General features: G+C 38.2%; 1 protein-coding gene across 7 annotated transcripts in view; it reads right to left on the minus strand.

Moving 5' to 3' along the window:
* Nucleotides 1-21,220, minus strand: part of ptprk (protein tyrosine phosphatase receptor type K) — a 609,799-nt gene that overhangs the window by 98,068 nt on the left and 490,511 nt on the right. For all 7 annotated transcript variants that reach the window (XM_048530889.2, XM_048530888.2, XM_048530884.2 and 4 more), the window contains exon 14: nucleotides 4,936-5,074. In XM_048530889.2, the coding sequence (XP_048386846.1) occupies nucleotides 4,936-5,074 (139 nt within the window). The remainder of the gene's footprint in view (nucleotides 1-4,935; nucleotides 5,075-21,220) is intronic.

Here is a 21,220-nt window from a genome sequence, read left to right on the forward strand (position 1 = left end):
TGTTTGAAGAGGTGAGAGACTACAAAAACTTAAAAAGTAAATACGTATAAAGATGTAAAAAAAGCACCAACCCAGGGATAAAGAGTAATAAAAAAAGGCTAACACATTGTGCAAACCACAAAACAGAAATCTGAAAAGAAACTTGCAAGGCATATCAAAAGGAACACAAATATACTATTATTACTCTAGAATGTAATGAAGGGAAGGTAATGGCAAGCGTGTCACTTTGTATTAGCATTTCCAGAGAAAGAGGTCAAAATGCCAGACATCCCAAAGAAACTAATATTAAGTCCGGACAAATCATATCAAAATTACCGAAATGAAGAAATTGAAGTTAAGAAAATAACTAACAAGCGATTCATTCTCAGGTCAAGATGATTCCCAAATGAAGGTTTCAAAGGAAAAGGGAAAAACATTGTAGATGTACTAACTACAATCTCCAAAGTTCTCCATATTCAGGAACCTATGTTTTGAACAGAATTTTCCAATCTATCTCTCCACTATTTAGGCAAGGTGGAGAGGAAGACCAGAGAATTTATAGAGTGGTTAACCTAACCCTTATAGTCAGGAAATTGCTCGTGTCTGAAATTAAGATTGAACTGAATCATTTTGACATGCCTAAGGGTGTTATTCACATAGGAGGCATTTCATAAATCCTGACAAGAAATGGTTAACTATAACTAAAGCTCATTGAATTTAATGCAAACTATTGACTTGGTTAGGATTCGGCTGAGTGATAAGACATAGCACTTAAGGATAATGGGTAGATATCCTAATGATTCTACTAGCCGTGGCTTGAAAGAGTCCGTATTGGGGCCTCAAGCTATTTACAGTGTTTAACAATTCAGATGATGGATAGAAAGCCCTACATGTTCAAATTTGCTAAACCCCCAAAGATAGGTGGCATAGTACGCAGTGGAGATGGAAACACAAAATTAATAAACGCTACTGATAGATTAAGTAAGTGTGGACAACTTCTACAAAAGGTTTTCAAAGAGAGATCATTTTACTTTCACTCAGGGTACTTTTCAAAAGGAGGAGAGCTAGAAAGACAGGATATTTAGAGAGGCTTAGACACCACTTAGATGTCTCGAACAGTGCTACGATCATAGTGAAAATGGATGATCAATATTCAACTTTAATCATTTGACTTGAATACCCAAGAATTATATGGACTAAAAATGGTTTTAATAAAGGACAGAACAAAATAGCTGTTATCGTTACCTAACAAGACTAGGCAATCCACATGTAATGTACAAAACTGGTTGCAACAGAATAGCCATTTTAATTAGGAGGCACTGAAACCCAGTGATGTGTGAAGAAATTTATATTTCTTGTCTTACTCACACTTGCACACAGTGGAGATGAAGTGTTACCTGTTAAGTGGTCAGTTTGAAAAGACAATGACCTAGACTTGGAATATACAAATTAACCATAAATCAGTGGCTTGCTTTGAGCAACGACAGAAAAAGTAACATCAGCCAACAATATTAAGGTGCTGAAGGCTCTTCTCTCCCCTGTCCCTCTCTCAAGTTCAGAAACCAGTGCTGGTGAAAAACTGACTTGGAAGACTGTTCCTGGGAAAATCCAGGTGATTGGTAAGTTGGGCTACTCTCCGTGAAATAGGACTACAGCTCAGCTGTTGGATTTAGATTTCTTTTCTTTTGAAACTCAAGGGACTCTTAAGATCTGTAACTGCATTAGCTTTTATTATCCTATCTGTACGAGACATCTTTCCCCAACATCTTCATCATAAAACGTTATTATCTACGTTTATGGGGGCATTTGATGTCATATTTCTTACATTTCCTGGATTCAAAATGTATAAAATTCCGGTCTCTTTCACTGAAAGACAACTGAAAACTTCACTGTAAAATGATAACTACATACTAAAAAAGAAAATACTTTGTTGCAGTTGACCAAAAGGGGCTGAAAAAGTAGAGATCTGATTACTTCTCCTCACCTGGTCATAATAGGTACAAAAAATATACCAGTAAATGCTAGTGAAATTTTGGCTTTCATAGCAAAAGGATTAGTGAACAAGACAGTAGAAGTCATGACCTTGGAGAGAGCTTGGTGTAGATTTACCAGGTTGATTCCTGGTTTGCAAGGACTAAATTAGAGAGGCACTACATAAACTAGCGTTGCATTCAAAATCTTCTTTTACATTTTTATTGTGCGCAGCCTATTTACTCAAACACGTGGGACCTTCAGACTCCTTTTGCCTGTGCAGGAAGTTCTCGAAGAGCAGTGGCTGCATCCTTAGAATTTAGGAGATTAGGAATTATTTACTTTCAAGATATTAAATTAAATTGATAAACCTGACAGAAGGAGCTATTTCTCCTTTTTGGCAAGGTGAGAACAAGAGGCGTAGTCTAAACTTTAGCCAACTTTTCGAGAGGAAAATAAGTAAAGGCCTAAAGGATGGCAACAGTTTGACATCTGATGCTAGATAACTTGTTTTCTTTCAATCGGAGATTGATATGTTTTTGCCAACCAAAGATATTAAGACATACAAAGTGTGAAGACAGGTACATAGTTAGCTTGCAGATCAGATCTGACCTTAATGTATAGCAGAACAGACCTAAGGGGTCAAATGACCTACCCCGTTCCGATGCTTGTGTCGTATTTCCTGTTAGTGCCTTACACATTTAGATCACTGATCCTAGGATCTCTGACAGGGTCAGTTTCAAATCTACGGTTTATAATAGTTCAGATGCTGCCACGCAGATTTATAGATTTTCAAACTCTAACATTTTAACACTGCATGGTCCAGCTCCTCCTGGAATCTGACTGCTCTGAACTGGATAGCCTACTTTGCACAAGAATTCAGCTGCGTTTTGCCTTTCATCCGGCAATTTCCGTCAGCTATCAATCAGCCTTTTTGTCAGGAAACATGACCGTACAGACAAATATTGTAATTTTCAACATTCAATTTTGTTGACAAGGAGGAAAATGCCCCTATTTATTCTCTCTTCCCACCTCTGTCACAATATTCAAAATATCCTTTTTGAACAATGTAACCTCTTTATGATTGCTTCTACGTTCACTTTGGACCCTCTCACTATTGTGTCCTCTTGTCCCAGTCTCCAATCTGCTCTCTATAACTGTTTTTCATCTATACCCTGATCTTTTCCCACATCACCAAACTTATTCAGATTTACTACTGCACAGAAAAAAAAATTCAGGCCATCGTATCTACTCCAGCTCTTTAAATGAGCAATTCCCTCATTGCCGCTGGCCTTTTCCTTTAACTCTGCATATTCGTTCTTTGCAGATCGTTATCTAATTCCCTTTTAAATGCCTCAAATGAATCTACCTCTATCACACGCTTAGGTATTCCAGATCCCTACATTCTGCTGCAAGAAAATGTTTCTCCTCTTGTCTCCATTGGCTCTTCTTCTAATTACCTTAAATCTGTTCCTTTGTGCTCTTGATCCTTTCACTCATGAGAATAACTTTTCTCGACCTGATCTCCCCAGACCCTGAAGAGATTCCTAAAATGATTTTGAATACCTCTGTCAAATCTCTTCTCAAGCTTCTTTTCTTCAAAGAAAACAGTCCCAAGTTCTTCAATCTATGTAATTTACATTTATCATTGCTGGATCCTGGTGAATCTTCACTGTCCCTTCTCCAATGATGCCTTTGCATCCATTGTGAAGTGAGGTGCCCAGGACTAGAGGCTATACTGAAGTTGTCTCTGAACCAGTGTTGTTTGCAACTTCAGCATAACGCATTGCTGTTGTTCCCCATTAATAAAGCAAAGCTTTATTACTTTATTTATGATATTTTCCTGCTCTCTCAATTTGTCCCAACACCATCAAATGGCTTATGCATTTATATACATAAATTCCTCTGCTGTAGAATCTCATGCCTTATTTTGTACTGTCACTCCACATTTGATCTACCAACATGAATCACTGCACAACTCTCTACTTTGAAATTCATCCGCCATTATTCCACCCACTATGTCAAATCATCAATGCCTATATGACGCTACTTAGAGTTCATAATGTCTTTAAGTGGCCTTTGCCTTGCTTTGACTCATCTCCTTTTCCAGTCCAAAGCAACATGTCCACCATGCTTTCTTCACAGTCCATTTGATAAAGTTTCCTCCTACATTCATGTCATTCAGTCATGCTCCCAGTTGTTGAGTCAAGCCAACAGCCCTACTATTTCTCCTTCTCTGCTTAATCTCAAAATATTTCATCACGTCATTTAGTTTTCAAGAAAATCAGACATTTCCTCACAACATTTCTGCAGCTTACAAAGACGAAAGTGTCGGGTACCTCAACATAAATGAGGGATATTTCCTTTCAGAGTTCACAAGAAACATTTCACTTGCAATAAGCTTCAGTGTTAACTTCTAACTATGGCCTTCAGCTGGGCAGTTTTACCACCCAGAGGGGTAATTAGAAACCCAGTTAGTGTCAATGATTAGAAAATTTCATAATTCCAGGCAGAGTTTCCCATCAGCAATATAACTTCAAAAAATTGTTGTGTCTGAAAACTTGGGTTATCACTGGGCTTTTTAGAACTTCAATAAGCCATGCTGGTTGGGAAACAGGTACAACTGTTTGAGGTGAAACTAGTTTCAGACCTTGGGATCAAAAAAATTTACCTAGTTCATGATACTTATAATTTAGATCTCAAGAACTGACTGAGTCTACATCCTTGTGTAGATTTGAAATGAGCATTAGCCACGTTTTCCTTAATATAAAATATTTAAGCTGTACGCATTCTAGTTAGTTTTTCTTTGGTTATATGGTATTACTACATTAAGTAATGTGATGTATTGTTAAAAAAGACAAACATTGTTATAAAGTGTAATTATCATTCAACTACCTAAAACTGTTTCAAAAAACGCGTAATAGATTTTATGAAACAAGCCAATTGGTAGCTGTATTAATTCTAGATAAACAAACAATATTGTACCTTTTCTTGACGATCATTACCACAACCAGGAGGAGGAGGATGAAAACCAGAATTCCAGCACTGATTCCAGCTATTTTCACTACCCGATCAGTTTGCTTGATAGGGTCAGGGACCACCTCAGGTTCTTCAGTTGTGGCTGCTAAAATGGTCAGAAGTAGTATTTGTATTAAAGTATGTCATAAGTTCTTTCAGGAAATAATCTCTTAATGTTATGTTCCTACAGTATACTTAAAACGCGGTACAATTCATAAATCATTGCATCCCACATAATGAGTCCATTAGATTTTGCCACGATAAGTTTTCAGCTACGCTAATGATAATTCCAACTCACTGGAAGCTTATAATAATTTTAACATTAAAGAGTAAGGGTCATGAATTTAAAAATATGCTTATCAGTACAACCGACATAAACAGCATTAAAATTTTTAGCATGACATATTTTGAAAGTAATATCAATTTGGTCTATTTAAGTTGTAGACGGTTATGCATTTTATCACTGTGGCTTTACATATTGAGGTATTATTCTCATGAAGATATTCAAATCTCCAAAAATGACAAATGTTACAATACTCATTCATTGGCTTTCTAAAATAAAACCTAGCCAAAAAGATAAAGAACAACTTCAAGTATTATTGTTCAGCAACATTAAGTTTTCACATGCTAGTACAGTTGACCTATTACAGATTTAAGCATTGGTGAAAAAGTATTTCCATAGAAAATTTCACATGCAAATTCGAAACTACACATTGATCGGTCTTTAAGAAAACTTTGAAGTGACTGTGTCACTGCATTATTATTTCAAACCAGAAGCACTCAAACATATGTGTGCAAAGAAACTTCAATTAAATTCTGGTGAGGTTATATGTATTATTAATAAGCATACCAAAATTAAACTTAAAGATATCAATTAGAACTGTACATCCCCACTCATCAGAAAAGCAATATTCACATAGATTTAGTTGCTAGATCTTAGGTGGTTAGATATTTTGGATGGATTGTACAGGACAATCTATGTAGTAATATGGCACATAAACTATTTTTAAACAAATCCATACTCCCATGAACATGTCATATATTTTGCTGAATACCAACTGATTGTTACACAACCAGAAATAAGGAAGCTAAGCACTTATAAAAAAATAACGTATACTACGCAAGAAGCTAACTTTTCTACCTTGGGGTTGTTCAGCAAGCAAGTGCACTTTCCATGATTTTTTTTCTTTTGTTAGAACAATTTGCTTCTCTAATAAAAACGAGCACCAAGTAATTTAAACAGAATAACTCTGCTATAGAAATGTACACACTTCTTACGTTGTTCTGGGATCCTTTTTGTTACCAAGATGTATTGAGCAAAACCAAATGCAGAATTTAGAAGCTTTCAATAAAATGAATCCTAAGCACATCCAATCCAATTTTACAATATTGATGATTCATCTAAGCCATTATTAAAGAATCAGCACTTGTTTCAAACATGCATTTTTCTTTACACTCTCAGCATGAACTGTAAGGCTCAGTTAAAATCAAAGGAATTCTTAATTATTAAACAACTCTTTTTCACTTTTGTTGGTACTTAATGAATGATATCTAGATCTATGACTCAGACATTCACAAATAGTACACAACAAAACAAAGGGCTGAATTTTGCCAAGATTGTTGGGATGTCAAAGTGACTATGATGCAACATTGCTTATAATCTCCCTGCTTCAGCAAGGTAAGAAGTTGCCCCTTAGTGTTCTATCAATTAAGGATGACGGGTGGGGCAATGAAATGAGAGGTCCAATCAGAGGGGCTGCTGTTAAAACTGGCTTGTAGCCCCACCAAGATGGGCACTGCTAAGGCAGGGAAGCAGACCTCAAGGGCACATCATTATGGAGTTGTTCTCTGTTGGATGGTAAAATGGTTAAAAAAAAATCCTATTGCTTGCCAGTAGATCTGTGCTGGGATGACAGTGAACAGGTACCACTGTATGCCCAACATGCCACTGGGTGGCTACCTCCATTTCAATTCAAAGCTTAGCTTTTGTTGGGAAGGTCTTCTTTGCAATGACATCTCTTGCCCAAAATTCATGATCACTGCTAATCAGAATGAGACCTAGACAATCTAGCGTGTTCTTTGCCAAGTCCCACCTCCATGGTACTGCTAACCGTCAGCCCAAAGTGTATATAGAGTTAGGAAGTCAACAGATTTCACTGTGCATAAAAAAATCTCTAATTGAAAATCACATATAATCAATTAAGGAAGTTAAATTGGCCATTCAAACAGACAAAGAATCAATTACATCAATTACTTCTACAGTTTCAAAAGATGAAGAGTGAATGATGAAATATTCCTGAAATGTAACCTTGCTCACCTTGCGAATGCTGTTATTAACAGCGCAGAAAAGCTGTCAAATCAATCTGCTTGAATCCATTCTTTTTTAAAAAGTGATTAATTTTAATGGAGATACTGCCTTGCTGCATATTTTAAAATTCATCCTTTTTGCATTGAGCTTTCAAAAGAAGAATCTCATATATACACGCAAAATTTTATGAAGTGTAACATGCATAATGTTCCTCTCCGCAAAACAACCGTGAAATGAGAGGCTGTGTGACATACAGAGGCTTTGTACGCTAAAGTTCTCAGAGCAATATTTGTTTTTGAAATTAAATTGTTTCTTCACTCATCTAAAGGCACAAATTTTGTCAATAATTCTGAAACTGCTCCATAAGAGAGGAAGCATCAACTCTCTAAACGAGACTATTTTTGTTTTAAAGTAAATATGATTAAGGCAGGTTTTATTCCTGCTCTGCACATGTTTTTTTAATAACTTTTGTGATCACATAATGGATAGAGGGGGAAAACCATCCATTTGCTTTACAATCAATTTAATTCTAATTTTACTTTTGTTAAATAACCATGAAAAACATAAAATTAATGCAACTGGTTAAAAAAGGGGAAAATGGAAATTGAGATCTGTATCTAGATGTATTGCATTTTATCTTAAAATTCCAAATATAATTTACGTGGTGATGGATGCACTACAGAGATGTGCAGCCACGGAAGGAAGAACTTGTATTGTAGTTTGCTGCTAGTTCTTGTTCCAGGAATACTGGTCATTATGGTAACAAAAACAAATGCTCTTTGTTCAGTAGCAAGTGTTGTGCAAGCTTACTCTGTCAATCAGATCATTTCACTAAGTTAGAAAACTTCTACAATTACATTCAAAAAGCAAAAGAGAAACAACTCCATAAATACATTTCTCATTAATTTTCTAAGTGCAAATCCTATTATAAAGTCAGTCAAAATCTGTCCTGTAGGAGGTAGCAAAGCCTCTTCACTTATCATTGCTGTTCTACTTCACACATGTCTAGGAGTACTGCAAATTATGCTGAATAACCCATTATCACATTTGTAAAACCTTAATTAAAAGAGAAATAGAGTTCTAAAATTACATTTCAAGTATGTCAATTTAACAAAACCGGTTAGTGTTTGGTTCTCAACTTATTAACTTTTAATACTGCAGCATAATGACCATGACTTTACATGAAAGCCAAACCTTGACAATGCTGTTCCAACCAGCTAATAAATCAAAATTAAATCTTGGATAAAAACTGAAGGAAAGTCAACAACCTGAAATATTAGCTTGGTTCTTCCCCTCAGATATTGCCTGACTGGCTGTGTGGTTCCAGCATTCTTAACTTTTAATTCTCAACTCCAGAAATGGTGATTTTTCCTTCTCATTAAATCCCGTATCAAACGCTAGAATTTTAATATGTCTGGTTTAGGATGTTGAAAATAGAAGGAACAATTTCAACTATTGTACACCTGCAGTAATACTGCTCTGCACAAAGCCGCACTGAACTCAGCCTCAACAATTTTTTAACTGCTACAATAAAATCCAGTTCAAAGAAATAGCAGCTATATTAGTCCATCATTGTATGAGAACTTACGGTTAAAGTAAAATATCCATATTTCATTATTTAATTTGAGGAACATTTCTATGTGAAAGAAAACGTGCTGATAAATTAGATGGAAACTGTCCTAGTTTCTTTCCTTTCAGTGCTAAAACAAGTTTTTGCTTACTGAGAAAAGGAAGTAATTTGCTCTGTTGTGATCATTAAAAGGATTTGTCACCAGATTATAACATCCCAATGACTGAAATTTGACAAACCCAATAAATTTCATCTGCTAATTTTCTTTGTCAAATCAAACAGAAGGAAACCGAACAAAATTCTCTTCTGTTTGATCATGAAGAAAAATGAGCTTAGTCAACTAAAATAGATCACTGTTGATATTTAGTTCCCCAATGCACACTATGCAGCAGTAATAAACAGCCCAACATTGTCTCTTGACAGAGGTGCATTAACTATCTTGCCTAAGCTGTAAATGGCTGTTCAGAGGAAGCACCACACACAATTCAATTTTGCAATTACAACTGTGTTAATCATATTAAATACTGGAAAAGAACTTTGTGCCAAAAATTTGATGAAACCCAGCGATTTCCTTTTAAACCAAAGATCCACTAAAATTTGTTAAGATTCGAAGATAAGCATTCAAATCAATCTCAATGGCAGACTGAGTGCTTTGTGGAATCAACAGTATTTATAAACTTAAAATTTATGAACGTTTATCATGAAGATGTAATGGCGACATTTGGTCAGGGGCTGATGCTATTCCCTAGTAACGGAACAGACATCTTTTATTGGACTTGAACCTTGAACACACACAGTAGAATGTTATTTCTGAAAGTAAAACATGATTATGCTGATTCACGTATTAAAGTGGTTTCACTCCTGAACACATACACAATTTTTTTTCTTGGATATGTAAGTTTGGATATTTGTCGTTGGAGTATTTTCTAGCACTTTATGAGGCAAAATCATTGTTGCCAGCTCTTGTGGGTTTATTGTGAGCTGGAACACACAAGGAAAATTTAGCCCCACTTACAACAGAACTTCCAAAATGCTCAGATTTTTCTAATATACGGTCTGGCATAATGTCACTCTTCATCATGCCCCCTGGGGTCGGTTGCTGCTGGAATATGTAGAGGCAAATGTCTCAGAAATTAGTAATCGTAATAAAAGGACAGGTATGTTTTTACCCTTGCAGGGAAAAATAATGGAGAATGTAAGGTTCCCGACAGTGAAACTTGACAGTAGGTTGGCAAGAGGATTGATTCACAAGTGCAGCCGTTCTTAAAACACTCGGACTCCCACTGAGACCTTTTTGAGATCAAGATGCAAGAGTTGCAGGTAGAGACAGCCTAATATGCTCCGCAGTCAAGACTCAAGTGAGCACTCCTATTCCATTATTGTTGCCCCCATCCCTGCCCAATGCTCTGTTCAACTGGCTCATGCTCTATATCCACCGACAGCTGAGTTTTATTCTAGACATATCTACCACCAAGCGTCTTGGCATCAACATTCTCTGAAGACAGGCTGAACTGTATTCAGACAGAAATGAATTTTTTTAAAAAACCTGTATAGTTAACTGGCTACAAACTGCTTCTAAAAATTGGTGTTTGTGCTTGAAAAAGAAAATAAGTTAAGGTTTTCATATCAAACATCTACACTGTTAAATCTTTGTCTCCCGATTTCAGTGTGGTTGATCTACCTGAAAATTATTGGCTTGTACTACTTACCTCCTTCCAGGTCATGTTGAATTTTTGTTACAAATTTCTCATCCTAATGGATCCGTGAATACTTTGGAAGGCAGAATGAGGTTACAGTTCAAAATCATCAAATATTCTTTTTATGCAAGGCAAGTGTTTTAGCTTCAAGCAATTTTATTCATTAGGAAATGCAATCAGTTGTGGGGATAATATTCAAAGAAACAAGAGCACAGTAACACTGCTTTGGATGGAACAGAATAGCTACCAGTCTACTTTTCAAATTCCTTTCTTGTATATTAAAAGGCAAAATATTTAAGACCATAAGACTAAAGGACATATGGGCAGAAATAGGTCATTTGGCCCATTTAATTTGCTCTGCTGTTCAATGTGATCATGGTTGATTTGTTAATCCTCAACTCCACTTTCTTGCCTTTTTTTCCCTGTAATCCTTTAATGTTCCCCAATTGATTAAAAAAAAGTTTATATTAGCTCTGAATACTCTTCAAGACTCATTCTCAACAGTTCTCTATGGCAAAGAATTCCACAAAATCACTACCATTTTAAAAGGGTTATCTCTTGACCTATGATTATGCCCTATGGTCCTAGGCTCTCCGTGTGGGGAAACTATCTCTCCAGATCTATCTTTTTAAAGTCGAGAAGAATCAAATGAAGTTGCCTCTCTTGTAATGATTCAAATGATTACAGGCCCTTACTAATTAATCACTTACAAAAAAAATTCTTCCACAGCCTCTTTAAACTCAGTGAAACTTCTCTGAACTGCCTCCAATGTAAGAATATCTTTCATTAGATAAGGAGATCAAAAACATGATGTTATGGCACTTAAAAAAAAATAGAGGTGAATATTACTTAAATGGAAAAAGATTGCAGATTATTGAGACAAAGAGAGAAACTGGTCCCAGTTTCCCAGGTGTGGTCGAAGCACGGTTCCTTATTTTTTTAAGGGCAGCGCAGTGGTAGTATGTTGCACTGACCTCTAAAGCTCTGAAGAAGGGTCTAGGCCTGAAACGTCAGCTTTTGTGCTCCTGAGATGCTGCTGGGCCTGCTGTGTTCATCCAGCCTCACATTTTATTATCCTTATTTTTTATAGTTTGTTTCCTAGTAAATAAAGGCTAACATTCCATTTGGTTTCATCATTATCTATACGAGGATCCCCAAATCTCTCTCTGCCTCAATGATCTGCTGATCCCTGATCTCTTTTTCCATTTAAATAATATTCACCTCTATTCTTCCTGTTTGTGCTTTAGCTCATGTTTTCACACATTAGATTCCATTTGCAAGTGTTTGCCCATTCACTTAATCTGACTCTATCACTCTGTCGATTGTGTGTTAAACTCACTAATTGCCTTCCCACCTAGTTTTATGTCATTAGCAAACATGGCGATAGGACATTCACTTCCCATCTCCAATCATTAAATATGTATTGTAAATTGTGACCCCAGTGCTGATCTCTGGAGCATTCTACTAGTTACAAGTTGCCATCCTGAAAATGCCCCCTTTATCCCAATTCTCTGATTTCTATTAGTTAGTCAATCCTTTATCTGCGCTAGCATTCAACCCACAGCACCATGGGCTTTTATCTTACTTAGCAGCATGATGTGCAGTACCTTACTGAATGCTTTTAGGAAAACCAAATATATTACCTCTATTGGTTCCCCTGTATTTATCATGTTTATTAGCTCCTCAAAGAATGCTCATTAGTTTGTCAGGTATGATTCCCCCTTCATAAAGCAATGTTAACTCTGCTTGATTACATTATGAATTTCTAAACGGTCTGTTGTTACATCCTTTATAATAAGCTTTAACATTTTCCTGATGTTAAGCCAACTGGCCTATATTGCATTTTATTTGAACCTTTTTCCCTTTTTGAATAACTTGGTTACATTGGCAGTTTTCAATCATCTGGAACTTGCCCAAATCTCAGGATTCGTGGAATTTTTATAATACTTTCACTATTTCTGTTGCTACTTCCATTATTTCTGGGGTGTAATCAACCAGATCCAGAAGACCTGTCAATCTTTAGCCCCATTTGTTTCCCTTGTATTTTCTTTTTTGTAAAAAATATTGTATTTATTTCCTCCCTACCCTTTGCTCTTGATCTAATGTTCTTAGAAATGCTATTCATGCTTTGCACCATGAATCTGATGCCAAGCATTAAACTACTCTGTTATTTTCCGGTTCCCTATTGTTTTGCCACCCTCATTTGGAGTTTACGTACATTTCAGCTTCTCTCTCCCTTTTTCATATACGTTAAGTCTTTCTATCTGTCTTGATACGACTTTCAAGTTTACTCTCAAAGTTTATCTTCTCTAATTTGATTATATTTTTGATCATGTTTTGCTGGTTTTTAAAATCTTCCAAATTTTCTGGCTTACTTACCACTAACTTTGCCACATTGTGTGCTTTTTCTTTTAATCTGAAACTATCCTTAACGTCATTTTTAACCATGGTTAGCTTATCTGCTTCCTAGAATCCTTTTTCCTCAAAGGGATATATCTTTGCAATGTCATAACCTAGTTTCTTAGATGTCCGTCATTGTTTGTCAAAACATCTTTTCTATTAAACTCCTTTCTCAGCCTACTCCAGACAACCCTACCTTCATTCTTTTGCATTTACCCTTCTTTAAATTTAGCAGTTATTTCCAACCATGTTTCTCTCTCAAACTGAATGCTAAATTCTATCATATTATTGTCACTGTTTTCCAGTTCTTGATTATATCAACCTGGCAAGTTATACACACATACACACTCCTTCAGCTGCATGTTACTCTCCACCATCCAGATACGTGGAGATTATTCCATCACATTCTTGACTTTGCTTTGCAGGTAATACCAAAACACAGGATGTGGAAATTGGCCATTCAGCTAATCAATTCTGCTCTGCCATTCAATGGAATCATGGCTCAACTTATAATAATCAACTGCACTTTCCTGCCCTCTCCTCATGGCCCTCAATTCCACTGATGATTTAAAAATCTGTCCATCTTAAATATGTTTAATCATCCAGCCTCCACAGCCCTTGACAGTAAAGGATTCCACAGATTCAGAGAAGAAATTATCATCATCTGTCTGAAATGGATGACCCCTTATTCTGAAATGCCGCCCTCTGGCCTTAGACTTTATCACTAGGGAAACATTTTGCTGCACCTACTCTGTCAAGCCCCCTAAGAATTGTGTATGTTTCTAAAAGTTACCTCTCATTCTTCTGAACTCCAACATTTGCAGGCCAAACCTACATAACCTCTTCTTAAAAGACGCTCCCTTCATACAGAGGAGGAAGCCTAGTGAACCTTTTTTGGCAGCCTCCAATGTCAGTTTGGTAGACAGGCACTAAGGAGTCAGGAAACAAGACATATATGGCTGGTTCAGATGTATGTCTGGTCAGTTAATAATACGTAGGATGTTGACAGTGGGGACATCAGTGATGGATCAGCCACTTGCAAGTGAAAGGACAATAGTTGTTTTCTTGTTGGAGATGGTGATTGCTTGGCATTCCTGTGGTGCAAATATTATCTGCTTAGTATCACTGCAACTTGAACACTGTCCATTCAAATGCAGTATCTGAGGAATCATACGGAATGCTGATAACCGCGCAATCAGCAAACAGGAATCCTCGATCTCACACTTGGTCAAATGCCACCTTGATGTCAAGGACAGTTACTCTCACTTCACATCTGGCATTCAAGATTGTAATAAGGTCAGGAACTGATCTGACTTTAGAGAAGTCAAATTGAGTTCCAATTGAGCCAGTTATTCCTTTGCTAGTGTTGTTTGATTGTACTATTAACAAACCTTTCTATAACTTGCCTGAATGAAGAGGAGTAGACTGATGGTACGTAATTGGCCAGGTTGGATTTGTTTTGCTTTGTGTGTACAGGATATATCTGAGCAATGTTCCACACTGTCGGGCAGACTTCTATTATAACTGCAATGGAAGAGCTTTTCTAGAGTATGCCCAGTCTTACAGCTCACATTCTCAGTGCCATAGATGGAATATTATCAGCATCTCTATCCTTGCAATATCTAGTGCTGTCAGCAATTTCTTGATTTTATCTGGAGTGAATCAAATTGCTTGTGATTTGCTGTATTCTGGCATCAGTTACTGGGCAAAGTGAGAGCTGTTCCATTGGGATGGCCCGCACCTAGACCTAAAGGTTTGCTCAGCCAGTGTCCTAGTAAATTGTGCAACTAGGGTAATAGACAGGGCTTAAACTAAACAAGGCAGGTCAGGGAGCAAGCTTGATATCAAGGCATGACAGCAAAGCAATAGTATGAAAAATAAAGGTTAGGGAATGGTAGGAAGGTACAGAGAGAACAAATTAAATGATACAGCAACAGTTAAGATTAGTTGTTACAAGACTGACAAAAAAACAAGATTAAAGGCTCTGTGTCTGAATGCACACAGTATTCATAAAACAAATGAACTGACGGCACACGAAGTAAATAAAAACGATTGTGAGCTGATTCAAGACATCACTGTATGAAAACAAGGACTAGGTTCTGAACATTGAAGGGTCTACAACAATCAAAAAGAAGAGGAAGCTAGGTAATAAAGAAATGGCAGATGGCATGAACAACTATTTTACTTTTGTCTTCACTATATAAGGTGCAGAAAACCTTCCAGTAATATTTATAAAGCAAGCTGAAAGGAGAGAGGAACTTGGTGAAGTAACAATCTTTTGGGGATTGACCGTAAAAGCTGACAGAGGTACGGAAGGACAAGACTTCAGGTTCTGATGGGTTTTATCCAAGGGTCTTTGGAGAGGTGACTAATTAGGTAGATTTTCCGCAAAGTTTCCATCAGGCTGGAAAGTAGTATATGTGATTCCTCTATTCAAGAAGGGTGGGAGGCAGAAAATTGATCTATAGGCCAGTTAGCTTACCAACTGCTGGGGGAAGGTGTTAGAACTGATCATTACAGAGGTGAAAGCTCAAGATAAAATGGAAGAGCAAGCATGGTTTAGTGAAAGGAAAATCAAGTTTTATGCATTTATTGGAGTGCTTTGAAGGATTAGCATGCTGTATGGTTGAACGTGAGCCAACAGACGCACTATACTTGCACGTCCAGAAGGTATTGACAAAGTACCATGTAAAGGGCTACTGCATGAAGTAGGAGTGCTAGACCTTTAGCATGGATAGACAATTGTCTTGCCAGCAGAAAACAGGATATTGTCAGGATATGACAAGTGGTGCCTGCAGAGATTGGTGTTGGAGTTTATGTTTGGCATTGATTAGTTGGACTGATGGGTCTGTTTCTGTGCTGTATGACTCTATATATAAATGACTTACTTGTGGGAGCGAACACATGGTCGTTAAATTTGTTGCTAGCACAAAAATAATCGGAAGACATGTTGTGAAGAGGGCATGGGAGGTTGCATGAATGGATAAATTGAGCATGTGGGCAAAAATCTGGGAGGATTATTATGTGGCAATATTTAGATTTGTACACTTTTGCAGGAAGAATAAAAACAGCAGAGTTCTTACAGAGTTCCAAAATGCAAGGAGTTCTAGGGGTCTAAGTGCATGAGTCACAAAGAGTCAGTGTAACAACATAGCAAGTAATAAAGACTAATGAAGTTATCCTTCATTACTTCTAGGTTCAATTCATCTTGTAAAGATTTTAAGCATCAGTTACGCAGGGCATTGTTGAGACCACATCCCAAATAGAGCCTGCAATTTTGGTCTCCCTATTTAGGGAAGCATGTGAATTTGTCAGAGGCAACACAGAGGCGGCTACTAGACTGTAACCTAAAATGAGGTGGTTGTTTTATGAGGAAAGATTGTTTTCACTAGGGTTTAGAAGAGTGAGGGATGACACGTTTGAAGGGCATAAGGTCTTATATGGTTTGACAAGGTGGATGCAGAAAGGGTGTTTCTTCTTGTGGGTGAGTCAAAAAAACTAAGGTGCACTGTTTTAAAATTAATGGGTTATTGTTTTTGGCCAGAAACGAAGAGAATGTTATTTGTCCCAGAGGGCTGTGCGACTTTGGAGATCTCTGCCTCAAAAGACAGTGGAGGCAGGTCATTAGATATTTTTAGACAGAAGTAGATTGATTCCTTTGACTAAAAGAAATCGAAGGTTATTGGAGATAGGAATATGGGATTCAAAACAGACAGATCAGTTATCATCTCATCAAGTGGCAATGCAGGCTTCAGACACCAAATGACCGACTTCTGATCCTGACTCATAGTTTGCATACTTAATGGGCCGATAAACAGTTTGGAGATCTTCTATCACCTCTCCAATATTGCTGAAAGTGCAAAGAAAATTGTATAAAATGATGCTAAATATAGACATGATGCCTGTATATCCATCTGCATGCCTTCAACAATTCCTTGCATTTTGGAAATTTATTCTAATGATTCAAGTGCAGAGGTCTGGTTTTGCTGCATGCATTTTGTGGGCAAGTTAATTAATTGAGTGTCCTAGGTAAACAACACAACTGTGATCTGCTTGATACAGTGCATGAGATCTTAAGTGAGCATAACCACATCAAATATACTGGTTTTAACCATTACAGGGCACATCCAGACTCTGCAACAGTACATACCGCCCATTTTACACTCAGAAAATCTTCAAAATTTTAACATGAAGAATTCATGTAATCCATAGTCAGGATTGTTATCTAGTCCGGTATATTTCACTAAAGCTATATTGTAACTATACTAAATTATAAATTAGCTCAAAAGGTGAGAACTGACCTTTAACACATTTTTAATTTGTTTGCACTAATTACAGAGAATTTTTTTTTGATGTGTGAACCATCAACATTTATTTGATAAAGATTTGGAAAGGCATAGTGTGTCGTTAGTACTATGAATTTGCTTGAAGGTTTTGCTATTACTTCTGTACCGAAGTAATTAGCTTCAAATCTAAATAGGCTTTCTTGCAAGAATTAAAACAGTTTCATTGTCTCCAATCAATTTACGATTATCTTTTCAATATAATCCACAGCTGCAGTTTTAGAGGATTTTAAAAATGTTATTTAAATTACTGCATCAATCTCACCATTTAGTGAAATAATCTTTGAACCTTTTCCTTTAATTAAAAATGACCTCATTCCAATGGGAACAAAAAAAATTGGAAACAGTTCCCAGACATTGCACCATTAAAATGGTTTCCCTTCTGGCATGAATTGACCTCTCCCCCACTTTGTTCATCACAACTTCCCTTTCAAAACAGGCAATCTGTTCCGCCTCTATGACACTGAGGATAATGTCTCATCTCCTATGATACGTAAAAATAGTATCTTTACGTAACAGCACACCTGCCCCACCGATGCCTTAAAATGTTCGCAAGATTCAGTCAAAAGAAATTCATTTTCTTCACTTTTCTTGCATGTGGAGTCAAACTGAATAGGCTTGGTTTGTGGTTGATCAATGTCATTGTGAACTGCACCCTCAAGGCTATTTTTGACTGATTTGACCTTGATTGGCACAGATTTGTGGTCACTGTGATGTGCAATCATTTAGTTTCAAGATTTGTGTAGAATGCTGCAAATCTTTCCATCAATTTTCTCCTGAATCTGTCCCAGGCTTAGCTACAGGGCAAATGTGATGATGATAAAACTGTCAGCATGTGCAGCCAGTACAACCCTGAAACTGACAGCATGTTCTGGCACACGTGGGTAGTTTCCTTTGAGGTCAGTCATAAAAGTTGTTGCTTTGCCACTGATCACAAAATCTTGACCAATGCTTTAAACACTGGAAAGTTGCCCCATCTCTCGAAAAATCCAAATCTGTTCTGGCATAAAGTCACGTCAGAAAACATGACAAGTAGCTCCATTCAGAACCAAGCATTTGTTATATATTGACTCTCAAACAATCACAAAATCAATAATAATCCTAAATTTAACAAACCCTCCCAAATGTGTTACCCGACTCTTTCATTCCATATGCCCACTCAATTCTTCTAAAGATTTTCCATTCTATTTGGTGGCGCACATTTTTCCATTAGTAGGGGTCTCAATAGCCAACAGCATAGATTTAAAACAAGAGATTGAAGGCTAAGATGAGAGTTGAGGAGAAATTCTTTTCATCCTGAGGGTTGTTGGAATCTGGGAGTGAGTGCTAAAAATAGTGGTCAAGTTAGATTCTCTCAAAACACCTCAGTAGCATTTAGATATTCACTTGCATTGCCGAAGTCTCCCAGGCTAGGGACCAAGAACTGGAAAATGGGATGAATCTGGGAAGATCTTTGTTGACCAATATGGATATGACCATCCAAATAGCTACCCTCTATGACTAGAGGTTATTTTTCAAGGAAACCATAGAGAATGGGTGTGGTTAGGTGGTCACAGGGAAGGGTTAGTGGTGACTTTAACCATCCACCTCCTGCCCTCCATCAGTACCCACAAATGGACAAGCACACAGACCCCCACCCCACCCTCTCTACTTAGCAGACAGACCTTCCAGGTTCCCGATTGGGAAAGTGGTCACTTTTCTCACTGGCCTGGAAGGCAGGTTATCAGTGATCATTGACTGACGATATCACAGAGGAACGCACAAGCAGACACACTGAAATTATTAAAATCCAAGGGTACAGTTTTAAAAGTTGACCTCTGGAGTTGAGCACTGCTGTGAGTTCATCCCTACTTGCTTGCCCAATCAGATTGCTATCTATTCACTTGGGTGGGCTTGTTGACCTGGTCAGGTTTTACACCTAATACTGCAATTTTTCATCACTACAAAGCAGACTGTATATGATTGAGACTTCTGGAGAGCTGATTGGCAAGCAAAGGTCACACCCCTAACATTAAGTATTTGTGTAGAGAAAAGGCTCGGATATGAAGAAGCCAATAATTACAGACATTGTACTGACCAGAGACCAGATGAAGAAATCTGTCCCACCAGGTTTATCGCGTTTTTGAGAGCACATGTGCCCTTTATGGCCAACAGCATCATGTCCATGAATGCAATTCTAGTGAGTTGAGATGTTAAGAGACTATTCATGACCCACTGCTGATCTAAAACAAGTTCTCACTCATGAAGGTCAGGAAAGCCGACCTGCCTGAAAGGCTCTGAGAACGTAACAGCAAAACCTTAACTCACTGTCTGGAAATGCTTCTTGTCCTTCTAATAGTTGGAAATAGGCCTGACAATTTCCATCATAATAATCTAAAAACATGGGGCTGGTTTTGAATTACATGAGATATTTGATGGCTGCAGTATTTAAGAGCTGCACATAAAGGATTCAGAGGATACACTAAATAATATTAGGAATGAAAAGAGACTTAAGATAGATAGATTGGAGGATAGAACAGTTTTGAAGGGAATAATTTGTTGGAGTTTTTCACCAGTTAGCAAACCATGTTAACATGATAGACATTCTGGATAACTACTAGGAGAACGAATGGGGAACACAGGATCATTATTTTAAATGTCAATAACAGTCAGAATTAAAAGCACCTTAGCAGAACTAGCTAACTGATCTATCCAGGCCCTTACTAAGCAATCAGTACTTCATCAAACCCAGGGCGAAGAACAGAAATCACAAGTTAACAAAGTGTGGAGCTGGATGAACACAGCAGGCCAAGCAGCATCTCAGGAGCACAAAAGCTGACGTTTCGGGCCTAGACCCTTCATCAGAGAGGGGGATGGGGAGAGGGAACTGGAAAAAATAGGGAGGGGGGTGAGGCGGACCGAAGGTGGAGAGGAAACAATATAGGTAGAGAGGAGAGTATAGCTGAGGAGGTAGGGAGGGGATAGGTCAGTCCGGGGAAGATGGACAGGTCAAGGGGGCAGGATGAGGTTAGTAGGTAGGAAATGGAGGTGCGGCTTGAGGTGGGAGGAAGGGATGGGTGAGAGGAAGAACAGGTTGGAAAAGCAGAGACAGGCTGGGCTGGTTTTGGGATGCAGTGGCGGGAGGGGACGAGCTGGGCTGATTTTGTGATGCATTGGGGCAAGTGGAGATTTTGAAGCTTGTGCAGTCCACATTGATACCATTGGGCTGCAGGGTTCCCAAGCGGAATATGAGTTGCTGTTCTTGCAAACTTCGGGTGGCATCATTGTGGCACTGCAGGAGGCCCATGATGGACACGTTATCTGAGGAATGGGAGGGGAAGTTGAAATGGTTCGCGACTGGGAGGTGCAGTTGTTTGTTGCGAACCGAGTGGAGGTGTTCTGCAAAGCGGTCCGCAAGCCTGGTTTCCCCAATGTAGAGGAAGCCACACACGGTGGTATCAATGTGGACTTCACAGGCTTCAAAATCTCCCCTTCCCCCACTGTATCCCAAAACCAGCCCAGTTCTTCCCCTCCGCCCAATGCATCACAAAATCAGCCCAGCTCGTCCCCTCCCCCCACTGCATCCCAAAACCAGCCCAGCCTGTCTCTGCTTCCCTAACCTGTTCTTCCTCTCACCCATCCCTTCCTCCCACCTCAAGCCGCACCTCCATTTCCTACCTACTAACCTCATCCCACCTCCTTGACCTGTCCGTCTTCCCCGGACTGACCTACCCCTCCCTACCTCCTCAGCTATACTCTCCTCTCTACCTATCTTGTTTTCTCTCCATCTTCGGTCCGCCTCCCCCTCTCTCCCTATTTATTCCAGTTCCCTCTCCCTATCCCCCTCTCTGGAGGGGGGTCTAGGCCTGAAACGGCAGCTGTCTTCAGATCCAACTTGAAATATCTCCCCTTCTTCTCTTACCTTACTGTCCTTGATGAAACACAACTCTTTGAC

This window comes from Stegostoma tigrinum, chromosome 4 (assembly GCF_030684315.1).
Source record: "Stegostoma tigrinum isolate sSteTig4 chromosome 4, sSteTig4.hap1, whole genome shotgun sequence".
Lineage (NCBI taxonomy): Eukaryota > Metazoa > Chordata > Chondrichthyes > Orectolobiformes > Stegostomatidae > Stegostoma > Stegostoma tigrinum.